This window comes from Panthera leo, chromosome D2 (genome assembly GCF_018350215.1).
Source record: "Panthera leo isolate Ple1 chromosome D2, P.leo_Ple1_pat1.1, whole genome shotgun sequence".
Lineage (NCBI taxonomy): Eukaryota > Metazoa > Chordata > Mammalia > Carnivora > Felidae > Panthera > Panthera leo.
In genome coordinates, this window is record NC_056689.1 from 75,123,978 (window position 1) to 75,137,896 (window position 13,919).

Sequence of the window (13,919 nt, forward strand, 5' to 3'; positions counted from 1 at the left end):
GTAGAGGAGCCGGGCCTGGAACCCGGGTCCCAGCTCGGCCCCCGACCCTTTCCAACGTGCCACGCTCATCCCAGCCACTGCCTGCACAGTGTCTCTGTCCACCTGGCTGCTCCCTGGGTCCACCTGCACCACCCACTCCTCCGCTTCCCCACCCAGTTCTTAGTTTCATCACCACTGCGAGGGAATATCTAAATTGTTTGCTTTTCTTGGCCTTGAGGATAAGGGAAAGGTCATTGCCTGACTCTGGGGCCCCATTATTGCCCAGAGGGCCCTGCGGCGACAGCATATGCTCTGTGTCCTGTCCAGCTCAGCCCCAGCTCCTTCCCAGACTCGCAGTAAAACTCGAGACCAGAATGAGGGGGACAAGAGGCCCAGGAAGACGGGGCTTGGCTGGGGTGTGTTTGTGTAATGTGCCATATGTCATTTTCTTTTCACATAAAAACATCTCTGTTGAAGCAATAGGAACCCGCTCAGCTGACCAAATACCAAATGTTTCCCTTCTCCTCTCTTGCTCCTTCCAAGAGGTGGGCTGTCAGGAGTTGCCGTTATCCGTGATGCTATCTCGCCTTTCAAACGTCAGAGAGCTTTTTCCTTAGAGCAAGCACTTGATTGTTTTTTCCAGCCTTGGCAGGAATTTTTAAGAGAAAGCTCTCTTCAAATCCCTCTTCTGTTTATTGTTGTAGACCTGGGGTATGGCAAGGTGAAGGGCTCGTGGCCCCTGCCTAATCCACTCTCCTCACATCTGTTTTCCTAAATTACCTTAGGACACATCAGCGCCTCCCCACCCCCCGAAAAAAACCAAAAACCTAAAAACAAAACCAACCCCCAAAACCTGGTATTTTGGAAAAAACAATGTTAAATAAAACAAAATGAAACAAAATGAAGTAATATAAACCTCCAGTTGGTAGAAAAATGGCTCCAGAAATCGCCTTTGGGGCTCCCCCCGCCCTCCAACCCCTCATGTACAATAAACATGTGGTTTCATTTCCAAGGGCTCCGGTGTTAGCGTTTCCATTTCCTCAGGAAGCCGCCTTTCTTGCTCTTACTTCTGAAATGGAACGTGCATTTTCATTGGCCCAAGTTCAAGGAGCGCCTGGGGCAACAATGAAAACAGTCCCAGGCAGGTTTCAGTCAGCGACACCCCCCCCCCCCCCCCCCACCAAGCTGTGACTTCTCCTTGCTCCCCATCCGTGAGGGACAGAGGCCAACTCGCCCAGCCAGGGGCAGAGGGTGGCGGCCTCGCTCACTTGGGTCTGTGGCCTTCTGAGGGGAGCCACGCTGTCCTCGCTGCCTGCGTTCTGGCCTTCAGTTGGGAAAATCTGGTTGCCCTCCAAGCATCCGCATACCACAGCTCTTAATTAAGAAAGTATGTTCCCATTTCGTGTCACTCGAAAAGAATGAAAACAGTGACAGCATTTATTTATCTGCACTATCAATATCATTCCTGGTTCTGAGTCCACCGGGGGTTATGAGTCTTGAAGGAACTGACTGGGTTGTGAGAGCCTGCCCTCGGCCATGTGCGGTGGGGCCATGGCTTCTCTCTGAGAGGGAGGCTCCAAGTGAGGCAGAGGAGGGCCGGCAGCGCCCTGGCCCCTGCCCTCTCCCGGCCGGGCGTCCACCGCTCAGCGACGGGAGGGGCGGCCTTTGCCTTCTACCTCCCATTTTCCTTCTGAACCTTCCGAGAAGTGAAAGCCACCGTTTCTCGAGTCTTCTAGAAGAGCTGCGATCTGTCTGAGGGGCGACTTTTCCTGTGGGACCTGCCAGGTGCTGACACCGGGCAGGGGCTCTCCCGTCTTGCTAATCCCCCCGGGCGGCCTCGGCCCAACCCAGCGTGTCCGGGTGAGACGTGAGGCGGCTGGGCCCCTGTTAAGAGACTTGCCCGAGACGATAGAGCAAATAAGTCCATGCCGGCTGCTGGAACAGAACGCCACAGACTGGGGATTTGAAACAACAGACATTTCTTTCTCACGGCTCTGGAGGCTGAGAGTCCAAGATCAAGGTGCCGGCGGGTTCGGTGTCTGCCGAGAGCTTGCTTTGTGGTTCACAAACGCACATCTGCTTGCTGTGTCCTCGCATGGCAGAAGGGGTGAGGGGGCTCTCAGGAGTCTCTTTTGTAAGGGCACTAATACCGCTCTTGAGCGGGCTCCCTGCTCACCACCCCATTGCCCAGCATCCTGTGCGCTGTACTTGAATAATATGTGCTCTAATATGATCCGTGGTGGGACACTGAATCCATTCCAGTCTCCTTGGCCTTGGAGCCCAGCCCTTTCCTGGGCCCAGCCTGCCTTTGCAACATATTATCTCCCACCACACTCCTGTGTGCACCTAGGGGCTGGTGAACCCAACCTCTCCCTGGGGCACTCAGCCCTTTGATCAAGGACACAGCTCGCTGTCCTAGAGCTTATAAGGGGCCTAGAGCCTTCCCCATGTCCACACCTTCCTCTAGATATGCTCCAGCCTGCCATATCCACTAGACCTCCGTTAACCACAGCGAAGGTCAGATGTCATGTCACACAGGCCACACCCCCATTCTTGGTCTCAACTGACCACCAGCTGTTAACGCTAAGCCCATTACTGGATCATTAACCGGCCAGTAAGTTTAAGATATGTTTCCTCCCACTCTTCCACACACCCCCCAGTTGTTGAATTCAAGAAGAGAGGCTTAAAGTTGAAGGAACCTTTTTGTATCAAAAATCAGGAGAGCTTGGTAAATGAAGGACCCACAAGAGTAAAGCTAGAATAATTAGATGATCGCTGGGTACTTTGGGATAGAGGAGCCCGATGCTCCCTCATAACTTGAATAACGATAGCTTCTTTCTGGCTTGGAGGGAAGGGCCAATGAGACACATAGCCCAAAGCAGGATTTTCACGTTCTAGAAGAGTGGGCGTGTGTGTGTGTGTGCAGCACGTGCATGCCTGTGTGCATAACATCCCAGGGTTCTCTCAGCCTGAGAGATAGAGAGATTCAGAGACAGAGAGAAAAAGCTCTGCCCTTCTTTCCTGGAAGATCCTCCCCACCAAGCCCAACAGATCACACTTCGGAGGAGGGGTGTGGGCAGGGCCCTTGCAAGCTGGGTTCCAATGACAGGGAGGCTTCTGTGGAAACCAAGAAGAAAGGTCCCCTCTGCAGATGTATTACAGACCTCCCTGTGCTTCCAACTTGTATGGTCTGACTTTGCAGAAGCGACCAGCACCTTGGGTTTGCACTTGCCAATTTGCATCTCCTCCTGTCATTCTGATCAGTTTCCAAATTCATAGGCTCCCTTCTATGGCCTCCGTCTTTATTTCTCAAGGAACCACAAATGTTGCATTTTGATTTTGGTGGTGGTGGTGGCGATGCTTCCTCAGAAGATAAGCCCATTTATCTTTATAGAAGCCTGAGAAAAGAATCCAAATAGATGATTACCGATTCTTTCCTTTCTTTCCGGGCTTCCAGTGAGTGGCTTTCTTGCCTGGGATCCTCTGTACAGCTGGGAGAGGCATGGAACTGAGGTGCTGACAGCTTGTGTTGGAATCACATGGTGTTTACTGTGCTGCGAGTTTATAACAGTCTTGTTTCCATACTGACAGCAAACGCCATATGGAGAGAAAAAATCCTGTCAGATGAACCCTTAAGGAATCACAATATGGTACATGAAATCTCTTAATTGCTTTTGGAAATGGGGAGGGGCCCATCGTTCAAATCACATCAGCCATGCGGTTCTCTCTGCCATAACTGAATAAAACTGGAGTTGGACACAAGGTACTTGACTTCCATCCTGTCTGTGCTGGGGAGGTTCGGCTGATTGGGAAAGGATGAGGTAGCTTGCTTTCCTCACCTCGGTGGGGGGATCAGGTTCAGTGGGAGGCAGTGAGAACGCAGGCTGTATCTACAGGGCATCATGCTAACAGGTGCAGGCCACAGACCTGTCACCCTCTTAGCTCCCTCCCTCCCAGATTCCCTGGTGTGGCTGATGATAACACTCATCTAACTTGACATTTTATTACTGTCACTTGGGATCTTGTCTGCTCATGCTCACATTCCACCCTGTTCAACAGAATCCAAGCCCCCCTGAGGGCTGGGATTGCATCCCATTCCCTCCCCCCCCCCCCGCCCCCACCAATTCTGGCACACATCGAGGTGGGTTAAATGTTTGTTGGAGTGGCCATTTGTGAACCATCTGTGCATGGAAAGGTAAGGGAGTTCAGGCAGCAGTCCAAGGCAAGTTTCATCCCTGAAACCACTTGACGAGGGATCAAGAGGGGGAACTTGGAAGGTGGCTATCTGTGTTGATCAAAGCATCCACTCAGGAGAGAATGAGAAATTTTTGAGTGCCTTACACAGTGTGCTTAGAACTGGTGACTGCCCACAAAAACAGTTCCTGCCTTCAGCCAGTTTACCCATGAGAGGAGAAGTGGGCTGTAAAACTCTCCAGCCTGTATGCCTAGGCACTTGCTCTTTTGGTTGCCGGAGACACAAACCCAACACCAAATTACTTCAACATTCTGTCGGGTAAATAAATGTGCAGGCACCAGGCTGGCCTCGGTGAGGCTGGCTTCACGGGCTCCTGAGATGTTCACACCACGGGGTTTCTTCCTTGGGCACTCAGTCCTGCTTTCTCCCCTGCTTCATCCTCTGTGGGTTCTCACTGCCCAGTGGGAAAGACAATTGTGCTAGCTCTTGGTGGACTGGTCCTAAGACCTCGGCATCCAGAGGAGAAGCAAATGCCCTTCCTGTAACTTCTACAGGACTCCCACCAACTCAACTCTTGCGCCCTGGAGATAGAGGGCTCTGATTGGCTAGCACTGAGTCACATGTCTGTTTCTGAACCTATCACTGTGGCAGAAACAGGGACCTCTTATTGTTTAGGGCTGAGTCCTTTATCCGGTCTTGTGGCTGGGAGATGAGGGCTCTGATTGTAGCACAGGGTCATGTGCCCGTCGTGCGGCTCCCTTGGAACCCAGGGCTGGATTTTTGCAGACTCAGCGGAGATTCCTTGAAGGAATGGAGATGGAACAGACCAAAAACCCGACAAACACAATGATGACATGGTGTTTAGTAAGCACTTTCTATGTGTTATGCTCTGTTCTGAGTCTTTCCTATGCATTGTCTTAGTCCTCATGACAGTCCTAGAAGATACGTATGACTACTGTCCCCACTTTACAGATGGAGAAACTGAGGTATAAAAGTGTTAAGTCAGTTGCCTCAGGGCACAGGCAGTGGCTGGTGAGGCTGGGGTTTGAACCCAGGCAGTTTAGCTCCCGAGCCGGTGCTCACAGCCACCACTCTCCTTTCAAGTCAGAGCTTTACTTTCTGTAAAGCTCTTTGGGTGTGAAAGTGAATTGACGTGATGGTGGCATGCATATCCTTATTGTGTTCCTGATGTCCAGAGGACCCCCCCCCCGCCCCCCGCCCTTGCTCCTCCTCTGCATTTGAGGAGGATACAGTCGTTCCTTCTGGTTTGCCCCTGAGGTCACCTGACCGTTTCTAATGCAGCTGCACAACCAAAGATCCAGTGTTCGGTGCTTGAGAGGGCAGGAGGCACCGTGTCTCAGTCAGTCCTCTGAACATCTTTCTGGTCAAAGAAATCACCTGTGGAGGCTTTGGCATCATTAAGGAAGAACCAGAAGATCCCCTCTCCCCCATCTTACTTCCAACCTGTGCCTTTATTTTTCAGAGGAAGACTGAGGCCTAGAGAGCAAGTGAGTTGCTTAAAGTCACATAGCAGGTCATTGGCTCACACCCGGTCTCCAGGCGTCCAGGCTTGGAGTGTTACACTGCATTTCCTCTTTAGAACTCTCTTGGCTGCTGAGTGGCTGAGGGCTGGTCACTTCTCGTTTCCATGCCTCTAGCTCCTCAGCTGGAAGATGCAGGGTTTTCATAATTTGAAATGCTTTGAATGATAAGTAATTTTGAAATCAGCTCATAAATCAACTTTTCGGATGTGGTTTGAGCTGTAGGCATGGTTTGATCCAGAGATTCATGACACCGTGAGGACATGGTGGTGGGTGTCATTTTCCCAGCTCTGACCTCTTCTGTGCGTGAGCCTCATTATCACAACAACTTTCCTTGCAGGGTCAACAACACGGCAAGTAGACCCTGGCCTCACCCCCATGCACCCCAACACCCAGAGGGAGAGAGAGCACTTCTGCTCGGTGTGCCCAGGCACAGTCTGTGGTCCACTCTGATCGGAACTGGCTTGGGTTACATGCCTGCCACCCTCATCCGGCCACTAACTGGGGAGTGTGACAGGGTGATCGGCCACCCAGGGCGTGGAGGCATCATCCCCAGAACTGCTGGCATCTGGCATCAGGAAGGAGGAGCGAGCTAGGAACTAGAGTTTGGGTCATAAACAGTCCTTCCTCTACACCGCCCTTGTCCCCTCTGAGTCTGCACAGCCTGGAGATAAATAAGGGGTCCTGAGAATTTGCCAGTCATCTTGCTGCATCCATCTGGGGCTCTGGATCCAGGTGTGGGTTGATTGGACGGCCCAGCCTGGCTCTCTCCTGCATCTCACCACATTCTTTTTTTTTTTTCCCCTCTGTTTCCAGACAGAGATTACTGCAGTTTATGTGACAAGCAGCCAATTGGGAGGCTGCTTTTCCGGCAGTTCTGCGAAACCAGGCCCGGGCTGGAGTGTTACATTCAGTTCCTGGACTCAGTGGTAAGTCCCTGCTCCTGGGGAGGCCCTGTGGTCCTCTGTGACCAGTGATTGTGTTTGCCCAAAGGAGAAGACAGACCACATCGTTTATAAGGGTGAGAATGAAATTGTTGCTCAAGAGATGTCCAGTGCAGACTTTGAGAGTACTGACTTGTCTGCAAGTCTGCACCTGCTGGGTGACCACGGGTGACCCGCCTTCCTCTGTGGGCCTCGGTGACTGCTGCTTTAAAGTGAAGCCCTGTCAGTTCTCTGATTCTGGGATCCTGGGTTAGTATACCAGGTAGTGCCTGAGGAACTTGGATGACACCCCAAGATGACGCTTTACTGTCTACTTCTCTGCTAGAATGCAAGCTCCCTGAGGCCAGGACCCTGAGATTCCTAGCACAGGGCCTGGCACCTACAGGCATTAAGTGAACTTTTGTGGGATGAACATGTGTTGGTCATTTCAAGCCAATCTGACAGTTGCTGGCTCCAGCGGCTGCTGGCATGTGTAGCTATGTTTGATACCATATGGAGACTTTCTTCAGATTTCCTAGTCATTGGTTTAACAAATGGTGCTTGATCTGCATGGGCTTTTAGGACGGGGTGTAGGAATGAGCAGGAATTTCTCAGCACTTGTGCAGGAAGGCCTCTCACCTCAGCCTGGAAGACCGCCCTTTGGGTGTCTATCCAAGGAAGGTGGACAGTGGGTGGGAGGGCAAGGAATGGAGACCAGTCATGAAAGGAGTGGGGTATTTCCAGGCTCCCGAGAGACCGCTGTTTTCTAGCGGCCCTAATGCCACCCTTGGCTGCGGCCATCCTGACCTCTGTCTCGGTTTGGGGGACAGCGCTGTGGGGCCCAAGTTTCTGTGTCTGCTTCAGGGTCTCAATGTGGATCTGTAGATTTGCAAGCCAAATTGCCCACTGAGCGTCTCCGCCAAAAGTCTCCTTCCCCCAGATCCCCAAAGCTGCCAGGCCTGACATGTTCCCCACTCCAGTGACCAGCACCCATAGTCACCCAAGCCTGAAATCTTTGCAATGTCCTTGACCTCTCCATCTTCCTCATCTCCTCCCCCATCTAATCAAAGACCATGTGCTTGGTTCCTTGGCCTCCCACGGACCAGTTCCCTCCATCACCTCTGTCTTGGTCTCAGTGGAGGCTCCCAGCATGTCTCACATAAGCGACTATGATGGTTTTCAACCTTGGTTGAGCAGTAGAAACACCTGGGGAGCCTTCAAAAAATACCAGTGCCTGAGCTGAAGCCCAGACTCATTAATTTGAATCTCTGTGGGGTGGAGGGTGAGAGCTAATATTTTCATAACTTCTCATAGTTTCAAACTGTAAAAAGTAAAGTCAAAGAATAGTCTATGCGCCCTTCACCCTGCTTCAACAATTACAAACTCTTGGCCGGTCTTGTTTGACCATGTCCTCCCCGTCTGTAGCATTTTGTAGTAAATATCATATATATTTTGCCCGTGAACATTTCAGTAGGTATCCCTACATGATAAGGGCTCTCGCTCTCTCTCTCTCTCTCTCTCACACACACACACACATCACCACAATACCCTTAGTGCAGCTCTAAAAAAGTAATTATTATCATCAAATATTTGTGTTTAAATTTCCAACTTTCTCATACTTTTCATAAATGCATGTTTTGACAGGTTATAACCATCTCCCCTTGTTCATCCAGAAGAGTGACCCATAGTCTGAATTCTGCTCTGTCACCCCATGTGTCATGTAATAGGTTTCTCTGTGTTGCTTATAAATTGCTCATCGAATCTAGAAACCTGATCATATTCAGGTTCCCTTTTTTTCGCCCCCCCCCCCCAGCAGGGGCTGGGGGACTGACTTCATAAGTGGTTTTGTGTTCTTCCATCAAGGGACATTACTATCTGCTTGTCTTTCTTTTAGAGATGGCAGCAGGTTTAGGTATTCAGTGCCTAAATCTGTTGATAAATTAGGGGTTGCAGCATGCTGACATTCTAATTTTGTCATTCCTTCTTCATTTGCTAACTGGGTGACAGTTCCTTTCAATTACTGTTTGGTTACCCACTGATAAAGTTCGTTCATTCTATCCCTGTATTTATGCTTTTAAAGTACCAAATCAGTTCACCAGCACCCTTCTGTAGTAGTAACCAATTTGTTTTGAAGGTGTGGATTTAAACACGGATGCATTTCGATGCATGGTGGTTGATTCTCCATGCTCTCATTGTTGGCCCCCAGGTTGGCTTCTGAGCCCTTGAGAAGACCCAGGAGTCATGGACAGTCTCTTTGCTAAGTGGTAGGATGTGATGTGACAGCTCATCTTGTATGTTTCCTGCCCTAGACGTAGAGTCCATTGTATCTCCAAGGAGCCCTGGTTCCTTCTACTGGGAAATGGTACTTGGAGACCACAGTTTGACACTAGGGGTGCTCATTACCAGTGGATGGGCCCTTATTTCTAATAGACATTGGTATTTTCCAAGTCACCCATGACTGTACTGTGTATCCAGGGCTGGGGGACATGGACAACCAGGATAAAGTCCACGTTCTGAGGCCGAATACCAGACCTCCCTCTGACAGGCCCCCGAACCTGCATTTTCATCCTCGACCTTCGCCTGGGTCTTTCTTGAGCTGTGCGTTCCGGCCCTGCCACCTGACTTGCCGCCACAGAGGCTGAAGTCTCTCGGCCCCGGCTCCCTCACTCTCGATGCCTGAAATGCCCCCCACCTCCCCTCTGCCTGTTGAATGCCTGCTTGTTGTCTCGTACCCTACTCTCAGAAGCATTCCCCAACACCCCCTCCCTGCTGCACCCTCTGCTCTGGGTCCTCCCTCAGCACGCACCCGAGCCTCAGTACTGGGCTGTGCTGGCAGAATGGTATGTTAGTAGGGAGTGCGGGCTCCAGAGAAAGACTGAAGGAACTGGCTGGTGGGGAGATCTTGGGCCGGGAGACCTTGCAGAACCCTCTATGAGAGTTAGCCAGGTGAGTGTGTGGTGGAACAGCATGGCAGGCAGGGGAACAGCTAGTGTGGCGGCCTGCAGGCATGGAATCTGTGGCTGGAGTGGAGGGAGCAAGGGCAGAGGGGGGTCTAGGAGAGGTGTGGTCATGAAAGACTTTGTGCCATTAAAGAACTTTGACTTTGACTTTGAGTGAAATGGGGAGCCGCTGGAGGACTTTGGACAGAGCAGTGGCATGATCCGACAGGTTTCTAAAAGATCCCTGAGGCTCCTGTGTTGGAACAGGTAGGAGCTCTGATAGGAGCTACTAACGATGGGAGCTGATGGTTGCTCGAGCCAGCGTGGGAGCATTCGGCAGTGGTGACAGTGACTGCATTTGGGGCGTGTTTTTGAGGCAGAGTTAACAGTACTTTCAGATGCAGTGTGGGCGAGACAGAAGACTTATGGATGGCTTCAAAGTGTTGACCTGATCGGATGGAAGGGTGGTGGGAGAGAAAGGCTGTGGGAGGTGCGTTTGGGGGAAGACCAGGAACTCCGTTTTAGGCACACGCGGCTGGATGGTCTCTCGGACACCCAAGTGGAGATGATTGAGGGGAGATTGATGTTCAATTCTGGGGTCTGCGAGAAAGTTCTGGGCTGGAGATGGAAGACTGGGACTTGTCAACACACAGCTGATATTTAGGGCCATGGGCTGGGCAAACTGACCAAGGAGACAAATGTGGAAGGAAAGATGAGGACCAGAGCCTGAGCCCTGGACCAAGACTGCTCCCCATTTGGAAACGATGAGGCATCACCAGCTTTGAGACTCATCTAGAGAGTTGATGAGGCAGAGCAGGGCAAGGCTAAACCCAGGAGCCAGTGGAATTTTCCAGCCACGTGTCTTGTTAGACACTTATAGTCAGTTTGAGAAGAAGAAAAAAAAATCCAATGGATGCCCATTTTCATTCTGGTCGTGCAGACGCTCCCTTTTGCTGGGCCTGTACCAAGAGCTTTTTTTCTGGAAAGGAAATGTGAGTCTGGCTCCTCTGTTGATGCGACAAATGCTCTTTACATACGTCTTAACGCGGCCGCCACTCCTAGAGCCGACCCGCCCCTTGCATTTTGTCTGCATCTCTGGGAATGAGCGGGGCCTTTTCATCACCCATCTTGACGTCAAATGACCAGCCTTTGGAACACCTCTTTTACGCAGGAAGACTTTATTGAGTTTTCCAGGGCTGGCGCAATTCTTGTCTGAAATATGTTTTTTCCTTCCATCCTGCCTGGAACTCCAAGGAGGCAGCATACAGCCCCGGTGCTCCCTGGCTCAGCCAGCACCGTCCACACCATTCCCACCTCTGTGTTGAATTCCTACCAAGTGGAGTTTATTAAAAATAACCCGTCCTCGTCAGGCTCTGACGTAGTTCCCGGGAAAGGCTGCTCTCCTGCACAGTCCTAATGTCTGAGTTTCTCAAGTCAAGCAGGGGACTCATGGCTGTCTTAAAATGGGGCCTGGGTGAGTCAGGGGTGGGGCACAGGACGGTGTGTGTATCGTTCATCAGAGGTAATTCTGCAGGGGTCATTCAGCCCTTCGTCTCGGTTTTCAAGGGCTTTCTAGGAGTCTCAGAAGGACTCTCTCATTGCCTCCCACAGAGAAACAGAGCCAGTGGCCAGAGTCAAAGCCATGACTAGATTTGGTTTCAAAGAGGATTTGACCATCTGGTCAGGGTTCCAGTGTAACCTCCTCAGGACAACAGAGTCTTTGCACGGACTCCTTAAAGATTGATGTACTGCCTCTCTCACCTGTTTTCTGGGAGCCTTGATGGCATCCCGGCTCACCTGAAACCCTCCTATCCCCCCACTTGGGTGTGACTGAAACTTTGCAGGTTTCTTCTCTTTGGGGTTAGGGGAGGTTTGGCAGTTTTTCAGCACTCCTTTACTGAATATATCCAGTATATCCTACTCCGTTCTAGCAGTTGGTGGCTACACGCTGAGCAGAAATAAGTGCCCGCCCTCGTGGCACTGGCTTTTTGATTAAATGAAAGATTGAAAAATAAATACGTAAAGGAAAATTTCAATGAAGTGAGTGATACTAGCCACGAGTTTAGAAAACTAAGTATTCATTATCTATTGCTGTGTAAGAAATTACCTCAACACTTAGCGGCTTGAAACAACAAGAAACACTTACTATCTCACGGCTTTTGTGGGTCAAAAATTTTGGAATGCTTTCCCGAGATGCTACTGGCTCACAGTTTCTTAAAAGGTTCTATTAAGATGTTGGCTGGGGCTGCAGTCATTCAAGGCTTGATCTGTTTCCAAGTTTATGCACTTGGCTGGTGGCTGTTTCCAAGTTTATGCACTTGGTGGTGGCTGTTGGTTGGAGGCCTCTGTGTTTTCCATGTGAACCTCCCCACGGGACTGCTTGAGTGTCCTTCTAACATGGCTGGCTTTCCCCCAGAGTCAGTGGTCCAAGACAGCCTGCTAGAAGCTGCAATGTCTTTTATGACCTAGCCTCAGTGATTCCATACTATCATGGCCCCATTATCATGTTTACACAGGTTAGCCCTTTTCAGTATGGAAAGAGACTTCTCAAGAGCATGAGTAGCAGAAGGCAAGGATTATTGAAGTCTCCATCTTGGAGACCGGCAGCTACAACTATGAGGTTACAACGAATGAAATCTTGTATCAGGAAATGCTGAAAGGCACTTCAAGCCATTCATTAGACTATAGGGAATCACTTGAAATCAGTGTGCAATCACCTGGCTTTAAATATGCCTGGTTATTCTGAAATTATTTGTAAAACAATTTGCTGTGTCTCATCAGAGTAGTCAAGCATCCTGCTTCTCTTATAATTCAGACCCAGTATTTGTCTTGTCTTTCTATCACTTTTGTGCTCTCCCCCAAAGAGGAAGCTGGGAGGGGAGTAACCATTCTTCGGATGGACGTAGAGACCCTCAGAACAGTTGGTGAAGCCAGACCCAGGGATCAGGGTCATTTGAAGAAGTCTAACGCTTATAAAATGGGTTCATATAGCAGAAGCCTATGGAATTTTCCAGTGTCCTGGATACCCCACCCATTCTCCTGTCCTAGAAGCTGCCATGTTGTTAATGGTGTGACCCACAGTCCACAGTTTTCTGGAGCAGGGATGAGCATGTGAGCCAATGTAGGCCAATGAGCTCTTTCTCTAGAATTTGTAAGCTGGAGAAGAAGTCCTTCTCTGGTAAAGAAGGCTTAAAATAAAAATGTTGAGAGCTGTTGACTGCCATGTGCCACTGGAGCAAGCCAGTCAGCACTGAGAGAGAACGAGGCACGTGTGGGCACGTGCACACACACACACACACACACACACACACGTGCGCACGCACACACAGATGAGAGTGGGTTCCAGAAGCCCTCACGTTGCTGGTTCCTGGTGGTCCAGGCCTGGCTGCATTTTCATTCTCCTCACAATTTGGTTATTCAATCCATCCTTGATTTCTAGGAGCTGAGAGATAACGGTTCTGCCTGAACTAGGTTAGGTTGACGTTCTTCTTCCTTAGAACTGAAAGAGTAATAGGGAGAGTAAAAGGCCTTTGCACAGTGGCCTTATGAGCCTTGTTGGAGAATGAAGATGGAGAAATAATTCTGGGGCTAGGGGAGAGAGGAGCAGCAGCTAGGCAGCCCAGGGGTGGTGGACGGGGTGGGGAGAGAGCCACTCTGGGCTGAGGCTGTCAGGAGGACCATGGGATAAGCAGAAGGTGAGGGTGTGGCCCCTTTGCTATGGGAGCCTGACAGCTGCTGGTGAATATGTCACCTCACCCCAGAGGTCCTTCCTTCTTTTTAACCTTTGCCCCAGCCAGGGTATGTTGCACAAGCACACAAGGACTGTGGTGCTGTTGAGGATAGTCTGGGGTCCCCTTGGGGTCACTGCTACCACTCTCGGGTTGTGTTCCTACATGGCCAGGAGGCAGCTCCTCCCTCCCTTCTTTGTCTGGTCACATCCCATCTGTTGCCTTCGGGGGGGCGGGGCCAGTGACTCCCTTCCTGACCTAGGCCCAAGAGGGCTCTTCAGATGGCAGCTGGAGACCACAGAACATTCTGCCCAGGTAGATACAGGCTTTGGGGCTGACCAGGCCCACCCCACCGTCAGACCCCTGGGGGATGCCCCTTTGTAAGTACTTCTTCATTCCAGCTGGGGAGCAGAGAAGCAGCAAGGTCAGGGCCCAGCTATCTGAAGGACTGTTCAGTCAGGATCCCGGCAGGAGATGGAAGGCCCACCCACGAGTGAGTGCGGGGCTGCTGATGAAGTGCCAGGCAGGATGGGGACATCAGTGGCGCTGATGCGGTAAGTCAGGGCCTTTGCCACCTCTAGGTCTGCAGGGACCAGGGAAGGGACCGATGCAGG

The 13,919-nt window shown here is 50.9% G+C and overlaps 1 protein-coding gene across 2 annotated transcripts in view; it reads left to right on the plus strand.

The window, feature by feature from the left end:
- Positions 1 to 13,919, plus strand: part of GRK5 (G protein-coupled receptor kinase 5) — a 209,929-nt gene that overhangs the window by 137,342 nt on the left and 58,668 nt on the right. Inside the window, exon 3 of one of the 2 annotated variants that reach the window (XM_042908659.1) lies at positions 6,532 to 6,644. In XM_042908659.1, coding sequence (XP_042764593.1) covers positions 6,532 to 6,644 — 113 coding nt within the window. Of the gene's footprint in view, positions 1 to 6,531; positions 6,645 to 13,752; positions 13,860 to 13,919 lie in introns of those variants that run through there. The other variant, XM_042908661.1, reaches the window with a different exon arrangement.